The sequence below is a fragment of the Protopterus annectens genome, chromosome 2.part0 (assembly GCF_019279795.1).
Source record: "Protopterus annectens isolate FY-2018-M chromosome 2.part0, PAN1.0, whole genome shotgun sequence".
NCBI classification, from domain to species: Eukaryota; Metazoa; Chordata; order Ceratodontiformes; family Protopteridae; genus Protopterus; species Protopterus annectens.
In genome coordinates, this window is record NC_056728.1 from 1270683628 (window position 1) to 1270700513 (window position 16886).

At 43.2% G+C, this 16886-nt stretch overlaps 1 protein-coding gene across 2 annotated transcripts in view; it reads right to left on the bottom strand.

Annotated features, from left to right (window-relative positions):
* Positions 1 to 16886, bottom strand: part of PLAA (phospholipase A2 activating protein) — a 749216-nt gene that overhangs the window by 245944 nt on the left and 486386 nt on the right. For both annotated transcript variants that reach the window (XM_044061441.1, XM_044061440.1), the window contains one exon: positions 14744 to 14809. In XM_044061441.1, coding sequence (XP_043917376.1) covers positions 14744 to 14809 — 66 coding nt within the window. The remainder of the gene's footprint in view (positions 1 to 14743; positions 14810 to 16886) is intronic.

A 16886-nucleotide genomic window follows, 5' to 3' on the forward strand; every position in this document is an offset into this window, starting at 1 on the left:
ATAGTACAGATCTAGCAAAGAAGGTTCCACATCTGGAAAAAGTATCCATGTTACAGTGTCTAGTAAAGGTGTGAACAGATGATTAGGTGGCTGCCTCCGGGAAAGATCTGGAGTCAATGTCTTTGAAGAAGGCACCAGTTGAGCAGAATGGTCAAGCCTTTATGAGTAAAGACAGGGACTTGCCATATAAGAAGTAACAGGAGATGGACTTTGAGCTCTATCTGGATACAGTCTGTTTGGAAACCTGGAGGGTGATGAAGAGATGGTTGGTTTTCCTTAAAGCTTTTGCTTTGTCAAAGCAGAATCTTAGTTCTCTGTGCACATTGAGGGAATGAATGAGTCTTTCACCCTTGTTCTGTGGAATAAGAAAGAATGTAGGCAAATGGATGGTCTGGTTGAGAGACAGTTCATTTACTACCTTCTGGCACAAGAGTAAGGTTAGCTCTTAAGGAGATCCTATTTTTATGGACAATAAGGAAGGAATGGCCATTAGGGATTGAGGCTTTGAAATTCTCCTGGCAGAGTTAACAGCAACCAGTAGAACAGTTTTCCAGGTACAGAAATTTAATGAGGCAGATATTGTAAAGTAAGTTTTGGAAAAACAAAGTTTATATACCAGGGAGGTGGAAAGTACAGTTGTGTACACTTACCATAAATGTAGATGTTTGAGTGTATTCACTATTGCAGTCATCACATTTGGGTTATCTGCCTGCAGGTAGCCCTCAGCCGGCCTGAATACCAGAGTCTTCAGATTTCTGCGTTGGATGCTATTGCTTCTTCTATGACATCAGGTCGCCAGGGGTATAAAACAAGCAGCCGATGCCATTACATCAGTTTTTCTTGCCCCAGATGTCAGGTGCCCCCACAATAGGAAGCAATTATATGGTATGGTACACCCCCATCAAAACGCAAATACACATGAAAAAAATATATCTATTACCAAAAAAGAAAGAAAGGTAGAGCCAAGAGAAGTCAGGGGGCTGGAGGGAGGGTAACCAGGACTGCAACAGTGAATACACTCGAACATCTACATTTATGGTAAGTGTACACAAAGTACAGTTTTGTACCTACCATAAATGTAGATGTCCGAACTGGATAGCATCTGCAGTCATAACAACTGGGTTGTCCTGTCGTCAGGCAGCCCTTGGTCGGCAGTTCAAAGTCTGGGTCGGCCGCTGATGTCGCACTTCACCTGGCGTCATCTCTGCTGGTCTTGGTATAAAGGCATCAGCCGCGCCATTTTCCTCAGTGTTTCTTGCCCCAGATGCCAGTTGCCCTCTTGGAAGGCTAAATTTTGGATAAATGCCAATGTTTCCAAAAAGATAGAAGGCAAACACAAAAAATAAGCATGTATGTACATATACAAATAAATACACCATAAGAGACTCCCCCTCCCCAGCTAGCTATTAGGAGGATAAATACCCTAGGAGTACCACAGAGGGGAAGGAGGGAGGGTAATCCTGACTGCAGATGCTATCCAGTTCGGACATCTACATTTATGGTAGGTACAAAACTGTACTATGTCCTTCATGGATGCATCTGCAGTCATAACAACTGGGTAGAATACCATAGCCAACTAGGGGAGGAGGATGATAAAATTATGGTGTGGTTAGGATCCCTTGCAATACAGCAGTGGCAAACCCTGCTCGGGATCTAGAATATAGAGGTAAATTATAATGCTTGGCAAATGTATGCACGGAGGTCCAAGTAGCCGCCTCAATAATGTCCTTGGTTGCCACTCCTCGTAAGAAAGTTGTGGTAGTGGCTGTAGCCCTTGTAGAATGAGGCCTTATGTTCTGCGGAATTGGTTTTCCATGGAAGGAGTAACAAAATCTTATGCAATTTCCTATCCATTTGGAGATTGTCTGTCTGGAAATTGCTTTTCCTTCCCTCCCTGTTGCATAGGCTACCAAAAGCTGGTCAGTTTTTCTGTTACTTTTGGTTCTGTCCAGGTAGTAGCGTAGCTGTCTATGTACGTCCAAGGTATGCAGCATTCTTTCCCCTCTGTTTTGTGGATTGGAAAAGAAGGTAGGTAGGTGGATTGCCTGGTTTAAAGACACTCTGGATACCACCTTAGGCATAAATGTAGGATTAGTTCTCATGGACACCCTATCTTTATGGAAGATTAGGAAGGGTTGTACTGCCATTAAGGCCTGTAGTTCGAAACCCTCCTTGCTGAGGTAATTGCCAGTAGGAAAGCAGTTTTCCATGATAGGTGCTGTAGATCTGCTGTTGCTGCTGGTTCGAGAGGGAGTGTCAACTTTTCTAGCACAAAGTTCAAGTCCCATGCTGGTAATGGTGGTTTCCTTGGAGGTTTTACATTCTTGATCCCTCTGAGGAACTGCCTGAGTAGAGGATGTGAAAAGACAGGTGGATCAAAGCTGTATTCTGCTGAAATAGCTGATGCATGTATCTTGATGGAGGAATAGGACAGGCCTGTATGTAAAAGCTCTGACAAATACTCCAGAATGTTTGCAATATCTATATTCGACACATCTTTTCCTCTTTCAGTACTCCAAATGACAAACCTTTTCCATTTTCCTGCATAGTTCCTTCTTGTTGAAGGTCTGCGGGCTTCAAGGATAATGTCTTTAACCCTTTGGGAAAGATCTGGCTTAGTTGCTGCTATGTGATGTTCCAGGCAGTCAGCTGTAAAGTTTTTAGGTTTGGATGCATGATGCTGTAGTTGTTCTGAGTTAACAACAAAGGCATCAGGGTATTGACCACATTTTCTCCGAGACATGCTCCTCAGCAGTGGGTACCAGTGTTGGCTTGGCCAGTTCGAGCTATCAGGATTATCCTTGGGCGTTCCTCTTTGATTTTCAGTAATACCTTGTGTATCAAGGGAAGAGGTGGAAATGCATATGCTGTCAGACCTGTCCAGCTGAAGGAAAGAGAATCCACCTTCCATGCAAGTGGGTGGAATGTCCTTGTGCAGAATTTTTGAGCTGGTGATTGAGAGGGAAGCGAATAGATCTATTTGTGGCATTCCCCATTTCTTTGTGATGGTCTTGAAGATGTCTGGGTGTAGCATCCATTCGTGAGCATCCGAGGTGGTTCTGCTTAACATGTCTGCTAGGGTGTTCTCTTTTCCGGTACAAATATTGCCTGTAACTGGATGTTGTAGCTGAGAGCCAGATTCCAAAGGTCCAAAGTCATTCTGCATAGGGAGTATGAATGAGTGCCTCCCTGTTTGTTGATGTACCACATGACTGTGGTGTTGTCTGTCCTTATCATCAAATGGCCTTCTTTGAGGAATGGTCTGAATTTTTGGATTGCCAGTTTTACTGCCAGCATTTCTTTTGGTTTATGTGGAAGTGCAGCTGGTCCTGAGTCCACAATCCTTATGCGCATTTGTCCAGCATGTGCCCCATCCTAGGTCTGAGGTCTGTTGTGATGGTTTGGCTTGTTGAAACTTGTGGAAGGGTAGGCCTGGGTTTGACTGGCATGCTTGGGCCCACCAGAGGAATTCCTGTTTTAGGCATGGGATTAATGGTATTTCTGCTTCTAGGCTGTGCCTGTGTTGAGACCATAAATTATTTAGGTACCACTGTAGTTTTCTCATATGCAGTCTGGCATGTGGTACCAAGATTATGCACGATGCCATGAAGCCCAAGGCCTGCAGAACTTTTCTTGCTGTTAGTTTGTTCTGTCTTGTTAATGCCAAGAAGTAAAGAAGGAGTTCTTTTTGTTTTTCTGTAGTTAGGAATGCCATTTGTTTTACTGTGTCCAATTCAGCCCAAGAATGTTCTTGTCTGGGATGGTATCAGCCTTGACTTTTGTAAGTTGACTGTGTATCCCAGGGCTTGTAGCAAGTAAATGACCCTTTGTAAATCTGTTGTCAGCTTGCTTTTGTTGTCCGCTTGTAGCAGGCAGTCGTCCAGGTATGGATAAATTTGGATTCCCTGTAGTCTGCAGTGAGCGATTACTGATGCCAGGCATTTTGTGAATACTCTGGGCGCATTAGATAAGCCAAAGGGCAATGCTGAGAATTGATAATGCTCTGATCCTGCAAGAAATCTGAGGTATCTTCTGCAATTGGGTCGAATGGGGACGTGCAGGTATGCCTCCTTGAGATCTAGAGTTACCAGCCAACACTCCTTGCCCAGCATGGGAAGAAGTTGCTGTAGGGTCAGCATTTTGAATTTTGGGACAATGATATATGTGTTTAAGATGGACAGGTCGAGAATAGGTCTCCAACTTTTCTCTTTTCTTCGTACTAGGAAGAGTCTGGAGTAGAATCCTTTGCCCTGTTCTGTTATTGGTACTCTTTCCACAGCTCTCATCTTGGATAATTTAGTTATCTGCTGTAGAGCTTCTATCTTTTGATTTGGAGGCAGGTTTGGCATTCCTCTTTTTACTGGCAAGGTGTGGAAGTGGAACCGGTAGCCTTGGTCTATGGTTTGCAAAATCCACTTGTCTTTTGTGATATAGTGCCAATTTTTGAAAATAAGGCTAACTTTCCGCCTAATGGTGCTGCTATTTGCTCCCTGGTAGGCGGAGTTAGAGTCAAGTCACTGTGATTGTCCTGTTGCAGTGGCAGTGGTTGTGTCTGTGCCTCTGTTATTACCTTGCCACTGTCGTCCTCTGTAGGCACCTCCTCTGGATTGATTTCTGCCTCTGGATCGTCTGTTTCTGCCCCTTTGGGATCTTGTGGAGTCAGGAAAGGACCAATTTTTGGCAGGCCAGTTCCTGCTAAACCTTGGGGGCTGAACCTGTAAGAAATCTTTAACTGTCTGCACAGATTTTGCCTTTTCTTCCATTTTCTTCATTACCTGCTGGGCAGGTGTACCAAATAAACTGGCCTTATCCATGGGAGCATCTAATAGCTTTGCTTTAACATGATCCGGTAAGACCTGTTCTTTCAGCCATGCATGTCTTCTTATCACTGTGCCAGTCATGGCTGATCTAAATGAAGCCTCCAGTGCATCATAGCCACATTTTAAGGAATGGTTACTAACCTGTTGTATGTTATTTACCATTTCTAATACATATTTCTTGTCTAAAGATTCATCAGGGGATACTTTCTTAGTTAACTGATCAAGCATAAACTCTTGGTATTGGATCATGTGAAATTGACAGTTTAAAGCTCTAGCTGAGAGAGTAGCAGAGGTGTAAACTTTTTTCCCCCATCTGTCTAAGGACCTGGATTCCCTTTCTGAAGGAATAGGGTTTTTTGCTGTGGTCGAGGCTACTGCCTTAGGCCCCTGGGAAATAGTTTGGGTCTGCCAGTGGGGCCTTGTATAGGTGGTGATGAGTGTCAGGTACCCTGTAATATCTATCAGGTTTGGCAGGGGCAGGAGGTAAAGAATCAGGAGCAGTGCAGACATCATTAAATGCGTCATCCACAACAGGTAAAACAGGAGGTATAGCTAAGGGCCTATGTTGTGGTAAGTGTAGGAAGGTCCTAAGCCTTTTTCTTGAGTCTGAGAAATCTTGTCCCTGCCATTGGAATTGTTCTCTCATGGCATGCAAGGTTTCCCCAAAGGAAAATTCCTCTGGTGGAGAGGCAGCTGGAATGGATTCTTCAGCATCGGAGTCTTCATATGTAGAAAAAGGGTCCTCTGGCTGTTCTGAAATGTCGGAGTCATCCGCAGAAGCCTCAGAGGACACTGGCTCGGGGGGCTCTGTCCTAGGTCTCTTTTCAGGGGGCTGAGAGGCCCTGTCTGGGTGAGATTGGGATCCCCTAATTAAGGATATTAAATCTTCTGCCAGAGGTAGCATTTGTGAACTAGAAGTGGGCCTGTGTGAAGGAGGTTTAACAGGCACTGCCTTAGCAGATTTGGCTGCTTTGGCCCTGGCAAAGGCCTTGATAGACATGGCTGCAGGGGGTCTAGCAGCACCACGTGCTGGGGTAGAGACATCCAAAGGGATGGTGTCTGATAAATTAGTAGAAACCACGGTTGTAGGCAAAATTTCTGAGGCCGATTCAGGTAAGGTAGCAGGAGCCTCAGTAGTAGCCATGGATTCGGCTGGAGATTGACCAGTTTTCTCGGTTTCGGCCGAAACCGAGACACTTGCGGCTTGCTTCACCGTGGTTTCGGCCGAAACCGCGGACCGCGAGTGTCGGTCTTTTTTGCGTTTTTAATAATTTGGGTAGTCGGAGGATCCGACGGCATAATATACGCAAAGTCTGAGCGAAAAACTGTTCAGCAAACTCCGACCGGCCTTTAGCGTTCATCGGTTGAAGGAAGCGCAGGCGAACAGGCTGCTACGCCGTGGTCTGGGCCTAAGCAAGGCAAACAGTAAGAGTGGAAATCTTTATGAGGTATTTGTTTCCCACAAGTTAAACAGTTAATGACTTTTTCTGACATCGGCTGAGGCAAGAAAGAGTCCCCAACGGGTACTTAGCTTTTAGAAGTCTTCAAGTAGTATTCGGTAGTAGTAATCTCTGGATCTGACCGACCGGCACTTGCGAACAGCTTCTGCTTGGCACGCGCAAGAAAGACTGAGGAAAATGGCGCCGGCTGATGTCTTTATACCAAGACCAGCAGAGATGACGCCGGGTGAAGTGCGACATCAGCGAAGCGGACCCAGACTTTGGAATCCGGCCGACCGAAGGGCTGCCTGACGACAGGACAACCCAGTTGTTATGACTGCAGATGCATCCATGAAGGACATCTGTACTATGTTCTTCGTGTTTCACTGTTGCAGTCTTCACATTTGGGTTGATTCCCAAAGCTAAGGAAGGGAAGAGGTAGTTAAAGAGCATTAGGGCCAGCTATTAAGTCCTGCAAGACTGCTGTGGCAAATCCAACTCTGGATTTAGAAAAGATAGGCAGGTGGTAATGCTTGGTGAAGGTATGTACAGAGCTCCAGGTAGCAGCTTCCAGGATGTCCCTGGTAGGGACTCCTCTGAGAAATGCCATAGAGGTAGATGCAGCCCTGGTGGAATGTGATCTTATCCCCTGTGGGGTAGGTTTTCCACGGTGCTTGTAGCAGAAATGAATGCAACGGGCTATCCATTTGGAAATGGTTTGCTTTGAAATGGCCTTCCCCTCTGCCCCTGCAGCAAAGCCAACTAGCAGCTGGTCAGATTTTCTGAGAGGCTTAGTCTTGTCCAAATAGAATCTAAGTTGTCTGTGCACGTCCACAGAGTGCAGTATCCATTCCCCTTTGTTTTGTGGGTTAGGGAAAAAAAGTAGGCAAATGAATGGACTGGTTTAGGGCCACACTAGACACCACCTTGGGCATAAAGGAAGGATTAGTCCTGAGGGAAACCCTGTCCGTATGGAAGATAATGAAGGGTTCCCACTGCCATGAGGGCCTCTAATTCCGACACTCTTCTTGCTGAAGTGATGGCTAAAAGTAAGGCTGTTTTTCAAGAAAGGAATTTCAACTCTGCTGTTGCAGCTGGCTCAAAGGGGGGGAAGAGTGAGCTTTTCCAATACAAAGTTAAGGTCCCAGGCTGGACTGGGAGCTCTCCTGGGGGTCTTAAATATTTGGCCCCTCTAAGGAATTGTTTTAGCAAGGGATCAGAGAAGGGGGGTGGCTCGGTATTATAATGTGCTGAAATGGCAGAGACATGAATCTTAATTGTCAAGAAGGATAGGCCCTTGTGGAGCATTTCTGTTAAGTATTCTAGAATATGGGGTAAGCTGGGCAACATTGTGGCCATCCCCTGAGCCTGGCTCCAGGAATAATATCTTCCACTTTTCAGCATAGGATTTTCTGGTACTAGGCCTCCTTGCCTCCAGAATGACACTTGCTTACTGAGGGATGCCAGAGGAGAGCTCATGGAATTAGCCAGGCTGCAAGGTTCAGGGTTTGAAGCTGAGGGCGCAGAATCTGGTCCGCCTGCTGGGACAGCAGGGAAGGGGTCTGAGGCAGGTGCCATGGTTGTAAAAGTGTCAGACTGCGCAAGAGGGGGTACACCAGTGCTGGTGTAGCCAGTCTGGTGCAATCAGTATTGTTCTTGGCTTGTCCTGTTTGACCTTTAGTAGAACCTTCAAGAGGGGAGGCAGAGGGGGAAAGGCATAAACTGAGAGGCTTTCCCAGGTAAAGGACAGGGCATCCACTTTCCAAGCTTGACTGTGGGGAGTTCTGATGCAGAATTTGTTCAACTGGTAGTTCTGAGGGGAGGCAAACAGGTCTACCTTTGGGGTCCCCCATTTGTTCCTCAAGAGGTTGAATATTTTGGGTTCAAGTTTCCATTTGTGTGGGTCAATGAGATTTCTGCTTAAGTCGTCTGCCAGTGAATTTAGTTTGCCTGGCAGGAATTGGGCTTGTAGGTGCACTTGACAGCTCAAGGTTGTGTGCCACAGAGCCATGGCTAGTCTGCAGAGAGGGTAGGAGTGGGTTCCCCCCTGCTTGTTTATGTACCACATAACTGTGGTGTTGTCTGTCTTTACCAACAGTTGTCCTGGAAGAATAAGGTCTTTGAAGGCTGTCAGAGCATTCTGTACAGCTAACATTTCTTTCTGATTGATACGCAGGTGCATCTGTCTTGGGTTCCATTTGCCCTGAATCCACTGCCCTGCCATGTGAGCCCCCCATGCATAGTCTGATGCATCCGTTGTTAGGGTTTGGGCGGCAGGGGATAGAGTGAAAGGGAGTCTCTTGTTGTGGTAGCAGGCCTCTGCTCACCAAAGGAACTCTGTCCTTCGACAAGGAATGACAGGAATCATTGTTTCCAGGTCCTAAGAATGTTGACACCATAAACTTTTTAGATACCATTGGAGTTTCCTCATATGCAGTTTTGCATATGGAATTAGCAGAATGCAAGAGGCCATGAACCCCAGAGCTTGCAGTATTTTCCTTGCAGATAGCTGCGGTTTTGTGGCCAATAGTTTGAAGTAGGTTGCCAAATGAACTTGTTTCTCCGGAGTGAGGAATGCCATCTGGGAAGTTGTGTTCAAGCTTGCTCCAGGAATACAATCTGTTGGTAAGGTACTAGGTGAGATTTCTTTTCGTTGATGGTGTACCCCAGTGAGGTTAGAAGTTTCTTTACAAATGCCAGGTGTTGTAATAGCAAGTCCTGGCTTTCTGCCTGAATCAGTCAATTGTCCAGGTATGGGTAAATTTGAATATTTCTCTGCCCGCAAAATGCAATGGCTGGAGCTAGACACTTTGTGAACACTCTGGGCACAGTAGATAAGCCAAAGGGAAGTACAGAGAACTGAATGAGCATGGAGTCTGCCCTGAACCGTAGGTATTGTCTGCAGGATTCGCTTATTGGGATGTGTAGGTAAGCTTCCTTTAAGTCTAGGGTTGCCAGCCAGGCATCCTTGGCTGGCATAGGAAGAAACTGTTGAAGAGTTAGCATTTTGAATTTTGGAACCACCAGAAAGGTGTTGAGAATAGAGAGGTCCAGGATAGGACAACCAGGAGTTTTCTTTTCTGGGTACCAGAAAAAGTCTTGAATAAAAACGAGAATAGAGAGGTCCAGGATAGGACACCAGGAGTTTTCTTTTCTGATTACCAGAAAAAGTCTTGAATAAAAACCTTGTCCCCCTTAGTTCTGCTGGGACCGGCTAAATAGCCCTGATACTGAGAAGAAAGAGAACCTTCTATTGGGCCTCCATCCATTGATTTGGGGGGAGGTCTGGCCAACCATTTGGGGTTGGTAGTTTGTGGAAGTGGAATCTGTATCCTCGGGAAAACATGTTCAAAACCCATTTGTCCTGGGTAATGAGCTCCCAGTTTTTGCATGCAAGGCGAGCTTTCCTCCTAAGGGAGCAAGTAGTTGAGCACGGCTTGGGAGGGTTAAGGTTAAGTCATTGTGACATTTTTCCGTAGAGGGGTGGCTTACTACTCCCTGATTTGAAAGTGGGAGGCCCCCACTGCTTAGATCTGTGCGTAGCCTGAGACTGAAGTCTTGGTGGACTGCTGTTCCTGGGTTTGGACTGAGAAGGCCTGGAAGGGACTGGAAAGGACCAGTTCTTTGAAGGCCAATGCCTACTGAATCTGGGAGGCTGTACTTGTAGAAAATCTTTAACAGTTTGCATAGATTTAGCTTTTTCCTCCATCTTTTTGAGGACTTCCTCTGTTTTGTTGCCAAAAAGGCAGTCTTGGTTTAAGGATGCATCCAGTAGTTTAGCTTTAACATGATCTGGGAAGTTTTGTTCCTTAAGCCAAGCATGCCTTCTAAGTACAGACCCAGTGACAGCAGCCCTGCAAGATGCTTCTAAACCATCAAAACCACATTGCAAAGTATGTTTACCAACTTGTTCTGTAGAATGCATTAAATCTTGCAAGTCTTTGTGTTCAATACAGTCAGGAATCAACATCATTTTCTGTTTAAGTAGTCCCATAATATGCTGCTGATATATTAACATATGAAGCTGGCAATTTAAATTCCTAATGGACAGAGGAGCAGAAGTGTAAACTTCTTACCCCATCTGTCTAAGGCTCTAGAATCTCTATCAGAATGGGGTAAGATTTTTGGCAGTTGTAGCCTTAATGCCTTTTGGTCCTTGGGAAATGGTCTCTGGATCCGCAGTAGGATTCTTGAAGATGAACTTGTGAGAGTCAGGTACTCTGTAGTACTGGTCAGGTTGTCTAGGAGCTGGAGGCAAAGTGTCTGGGGTAATGCTAGATTTCAAGAAAACATCATCTACAACAGCCAGAACAGGAGGGATAGCTAGAGGCCTGTGCTGAGGCAGGAGTAAGAATTCCCCTAAGTCTCTTTTTGGACTCTGAATAGTCTTGGCTTTCCCAGTGGAAATGCTCCCTAAGGGTATGCAAGATTTCACAAAAAGAAAAATCTTCCGGAGGGGAAGCAGAGGGAATGGAATCCTCTGCATCAGAATCTTCATAAGTAGATAAGGGCAAATCCTGGTAATCAGAAGGAGCAGAAATATCAGATTTCTGATCAGAAGAATCAGAAAGAAAATTGGTTCTAGGTCTCTTACAGGGGGAAGGCTGGCTTCCCCTAATTAAGGTAATAAGGTCTTCAGCCATTCTAAATATTTGTCTTTGAGGCATATGGGCCTGAGTCAGCAGTTTGGTAGTCTGTTTTCTAGGTGTAGTGCGAGTTTTAGGCCTGAGGAATTCAGAACTTCTAGTTGGAAATGAAGCTGTCAGTTTAATATGAAAGTCAGTAGGCCTGAATTCACCCTCAGAAGCCGGTGCCCGCACAGCGGCTCCGGACCCATCAAAGCTAGAGACATCCGCAGATTTCATAGTCGAAGAAGCATCTTACCGCATACCGGACTCCGAAAGACTCTGAAAGGGTCTCGGTAGAGGCCTGCGAATCTGTAGTAGCGGGTATCAGGGGCTGCGAAAGTACCGCACTGAGTACCAGCAGACTGGCGACTAGCTTAATGGAAGCATCGTCAGCAGTTTTGGACCTATGCGGTCTGTCTCTGTCATTATCCTTACGTTTTTTTGGAAGATCGTTAGTCGGATGGCTTAACAAAGCCATTTCGGAGTACAGAGATCGAGAATGAAAGTATTTAGCTACAAAAATAGCCCGACGATGAATAGGTTGGGTGTTGAACAAGGCACAAAAATGACAGTGAGGGGTGTTGTGGTCTGGGGCTAAACAGATGACGCAGTAAGAATGAAAATCTCTATGAGGTATTTGCGTTCCACAGGCAAGACAATTGTTAATTTTTTCTGACATCGGTTAGAGCAAGAAAAAAGGATCCCCAAAGGGGGACTTATCTTTTTTGAAGACTCTGGGTCTGAAACTCGAAAACGAAAATTTCAAGGAGTCGGCCGACCGGCACTTGTGAACTGCTTCTGGCACCGCACAGCAAGAAAAACTGATGTAATGGCGTCGGCTGCATGTTTTATTTCCCTGATGACCTGACGTCATGGAAGTGACAGCATCCGACGCAGAAATCCGAAGACTCTGGTATTCAGGCCGGCTGCGGGCTACCTGCAGGCAGATAACCCAAATGTGATGACTGCAACAGTGAAACAAGAAGAACATCAGTCCTCCTAGGTGGGTTCTACTCAGTTTAGCAATAATTTATTTCTTAGTGTTAGCAGGAATGTAAACATTTATGAAAGTAAAGTTTACACAACCCAACCAGCCCTTACAGTCTACATATCTACCAAACGCATTCTTTACTTCTTTCATTATAGTGAAGGGAGTCCCCTTGAATTAATGTGCAGATCCCCCTTACCTTCCTCAGCCACGTCACAAACATGTTGAAAACCAAACTTTAGAAGTTTTAGATGCTCTTCAATGATAACTGCATTTCCTAGTGCATGCAAAGAGCTGGATTCAAGCTTTTTATACATGTAAAAAGCTTAAGAGTGTTTAATCAGGGAATTCATCCCATTAATGTTCCAGAAAATTAGAGAAAAGAAAACTAAACCTGCAACCTTTAACAAATATCCCAGATCAGGGTCCCCTTAGCATTTCCAGTAACAAAAAAATATATCTTGTGATCCCAACACTTCAATAACACTATGCAAAAATTAATAATGGCTTTAACTATATAACAATATGGCACATATTGTGAACACCAAACATAAAAGTTAGAGAACATATATAAACCAACAATTACATACTATACTGTTTAAAAAGTAAATATCGGTTTCCATGGAGGAAGCTAGAAGCCTCAGTTAGGAATGGGGCTGAACAAATTGCACACTACTGCACAGCATCAAATAGCAATGGAAAAATGAAATTGGATACATTCAATTCCAATCAACAAGAAATTCTGAGACAAGATAACATACGAGGGGAACACTATAGCAGGCTTGGGAATTAAAGCATTCAAACTCTAAAAGTTAACAAAATGACTTAAAATTGCAGAGTCAGATACTGTTCTAGACTATTCCATTTCTGAGACAGTTAAGAACAAGCAGGAAAGGACAGTATCTCTCATTTATACATCCTGTGCCTAACAGAAAGCTCAGGAATACCCTCCCTCCCTCACAGACTTTAGCTGTAGACCCAGTCAGAATGACCTGACTTGGACCTTGCATAACCAAGGACTGTTTTTTGTCCACCTGTTTCAGCAAAGATTCTAAACTCAGCTTAGCCCATTCAGTGTCCAAATATGTCACTGCCTCATCAGGAAGAAGTAATTTGAAAATTGTTGGGTAGAGGTTTAAACCTGAAATGGTCTAGTTAGGAGAATATTGGAGCAAAATGCATTTCTCTGAGCTCTACTTTTGTACAGTAATCATCACACCATATCTGATTACCTACTAATTTAAAATATTTTCCAGGAGACCAAAATATGGACTGAACTCTTTCCTTAAGTTCATATGCAGAAAGGTGCACTAGGATGGGTCAAGGCAATTAATTTTCTTACACTGAACAGTATGAAAATCTGATGTGTTCATCAATGGCAATGTCCCAGGGTGCTAACCCAGACCATATGTAAAAATTATTTTTCATAAAGAAAAAAGTCATTAGCTTCCAGTTTTCTGTTATGCCGCAAAAATGCCATTTTCCCACCATGCTCGATTATCAAGATTTTGTCACACAACTTCCAGCTCTTCTACAGATGTTTCAGATGGTGCCAACCTGTGCTGGACAAAATGAACAGAAGACAATAACTCAGGTAATTGATCCGAGTGGGTTGAAAGAGTATCTTCTAATACCTGGAATTCTGGAATTTTGAATTCGGCTGAGTTAAATCCAAAATCTAGTGACTAATTTTGGCTAACTCTGCTATGATTTGTATCCCATACGCACTGTGTCATTTTACACTGCTTGACTTGGGATGTCAGAAACTGATATTTTTACCAGCTCATTGGCACGTTTGTCCCTTCCTCCTCATCAATGCCTTCTCCCTAAGTTCTGCACAAGTTTACTAAACTGGGTTTAAGTCATTTAAGGAGTGATATTTCACAATTATCTGTCAAATTCAAGTTTCTTAATTAACAAAGAGGACTGAACTGGCTTGGGTAACATGTTGCCAGCAATGCATCCACACCGGAAGTCAGGCTTCTGAATATTTGACAGAAAATCTAATTGCGATACTAGGCTCAATAAGAAATTGTGGGAAATCTATCACCATTAACCCCTTTTTCCCTATTTTGTACATGGGGTTGAGGTGTCACATCAACAGTGAACATTGCGTAGAGCCAGAATATTTTAACAGTCTTAATTTCTTGTCCATCAGTGTTTGTTCAATACAATACGATAGCCAGCCACAAGCATAATGAGTCTTCCCACCACTTATCTCAACAAATGAGGGACAAATCTCAACAAAATCCAGCACAATCAGGGACACTTTTAAAATATTAGTACAATTAATTTGAGACAGAATAAGAATGTTAATTAATATACAATTTCTGAAACAAAAAAGTCTGTAACTCTAACTATTGTCATTATTTACGTGTAATTCACTTCCTTTTCTCAAAAATCACCAGTTTTAGAAGGGATTAAGAAGGATGGAGCTAAAATCTGAGTCCAATTCAGGGGCAGTTGAGAAGTATGCCTCTCAAAGGAATACTGGAGTTGAACCGTTTTCTCTGTCTCTTTTGGATAAGGAATTATATTGCAAATTCAATGAAGACCAGGAATGAACATTTTGCATACAACTGCTGAAGCCCACAGTTTTATAATGTGCTTCCTAATGGCTGTACTGCAAATGCCACACAGATTTGAGGGCTTACTTCCATAGGAGTGTGCTAACACAATCAATCTTTACAAGGTGAGTAAACAAACAAAAGTAAATACAAATACATACATAATCCAGTAAAGCAGAGCTTTAGTTCCAGTATATAACTGCATACATGCAATTATCCACTGCTATTTTATTTTGTGGATTTCAAATACGTTTGAAAAACGGGCACGATCTTGCTTTAAAGACACTATGGTCCAGTTTACCTGTAAAAGGATCACTTCTACTTGATGCCATGTCCGATGCAGATCCAGGAATATACCGTCCAGCACCTACATTGCAAAACAAAAATAAAATTAACACTGGTCCACTACATTTTGTCAAATCAAACAAACTATAGTTCACTTTTAAGTAAGTCTAACAAACTGTATAACCTGAAATTCCTCATTCAAGACATTAATTAATTAGCTCTACTGGAGCAGTACCATCTCTGAACTGTGTATCTGATGAGGCATAATGCGTACTCATACTAAACTGCATGCATTTAAGCACAGTGATAACATTCCACTAATCTCTAATGGCAGTTACAGTAAAAACATAAAAGCAATGTTGAAAATGTGCCTTCTGCAGTAACAGTTTAAAAGGATCAATGAGTGCTTCCAATTAATTTCCAAAGCACAATATTGGTTATAAGAGCCCTCTTTCTCAGTAATTTTAACACATGAAAGTGACATGAAACCTTACTGCATGGGTTACAGAGACAGTCATAAGGACTGCAAAAATAAAATCAAAGGGGCTTCATAACAATCCTAACTACTCAAATAACACAACTGCCCCACAGATGCTACTTGCTTACTCTACTTAAACTTACGCTGTTAAGTTAGATCTAACACACACGTGCAGATGAGTAAGGTACTTAACATACAGCACAGCTGTGTAAGAGCTTACTATAACAGTAGATGTCCTACTGATCACTGCTGCCAGGGATAGTCATACAGCTATTTACATATGTACATATCTTCCAAGCAAAAGGCCAGAGGATCACAACAGGACAAAACCAGTGGGAAGGAGGGAGGATGCAATACTGCAGCAGTGATCAGTAGGACATCTGCTGTTATGATAAGTTCTTACACAACTGTACTACGTCCTTCCAAGATCACTATTGCAGTATTAGTTACAAGTGGGAGAGGACTAAAGTTACTGAAGAGAAAGTGAGGAAGAAGCAGGAACAAGATTACAGTCCAGAAAACCCTGGAGGATGGATCGAAAACACATCCAACTTGTAGTCTTTAGTAAAAGTATGAAAACAGGATCAAGTAGCTGCCTCATAAATGGTTCTAGAATCCAGAGCTTTGAAAAAGGCTCCAGAGGAAGCTGCAGACCTAGTAGAATGAGCCTTGGCAAATAAAGGAAGCAGTTACCCATGATGAGAAAAACACCTTTTGATTTATTGGGAGTGATTTACTGATTGCCTCCATCTCTGATGGACAAATGCAGTCAGTAAACCACCCCTATAAATCAAACTTGTGGGTTACATTTGGGATGCCCAGCTAAGCTTTTAAGGGCCCTAGTGGTCATTAGCCTAGTATACACTACAAGGAAACTGCCTGAAAAATAAAGTCTAGTGATAGCCTCATAAAAGCAAGCATTTTCAATGATCAAAGTGGAAACCACTCTATTATATGGACCTAATGAAGCTCAGGTGAAAGCGTTTTCTTAAATATAGTTCTATAGTTGCAGCTTATATATGTTGTCATGTTTTGTTTGTTAGAAAAAACAAGTCTATAAAAAATCCAGTGTAGGGATAGAACTAACAGTATGTATTGCTAGCTAAAGGTTTTAGGTTAATAATCTTTTCATCACACACTGTACTCAGTAAGTCTAATTATGTCAGAGTACAGAGGGATAACAACATCCTCTGACTAGATGACATACCTGTAGGAATCAGTTTGCGCTAGACTGAAAAAATGCCCTAACTACATACAGTTGCAACATGGTTGTCAAAGGTGAAGGATGCCACAATCCCTATGTGGACTGGGATACTGGCAATGTTGCAAACTGCAGATAAGGAGCAATTCCAATAGGTATCAATACTACATTTTTTGCATTTAGTGTTTGAGCCATTTCTCTGTACATCACTGTTTTGTAAGGACTAGCTCTTGTTGAAGCACTTCTGAAGCAATAGGGGAACAGACAATGATACCCAGCTTGTAGTCATCGGTGAGTATGATTAGCCACATGTCAGGGATTGTGGTATATACCAAAAGGGAAGAGTCCCAGTACTGAGCCCTGTGGTTATCAACTGGCTTTTTTTACTTTCTGAATTAGCACCTGCAAACGTAACTGGGAAGTTCTATCCTTTAGCTAATTTACAATCCACCACTGATTACAGGAATTAGTAAGAACAAT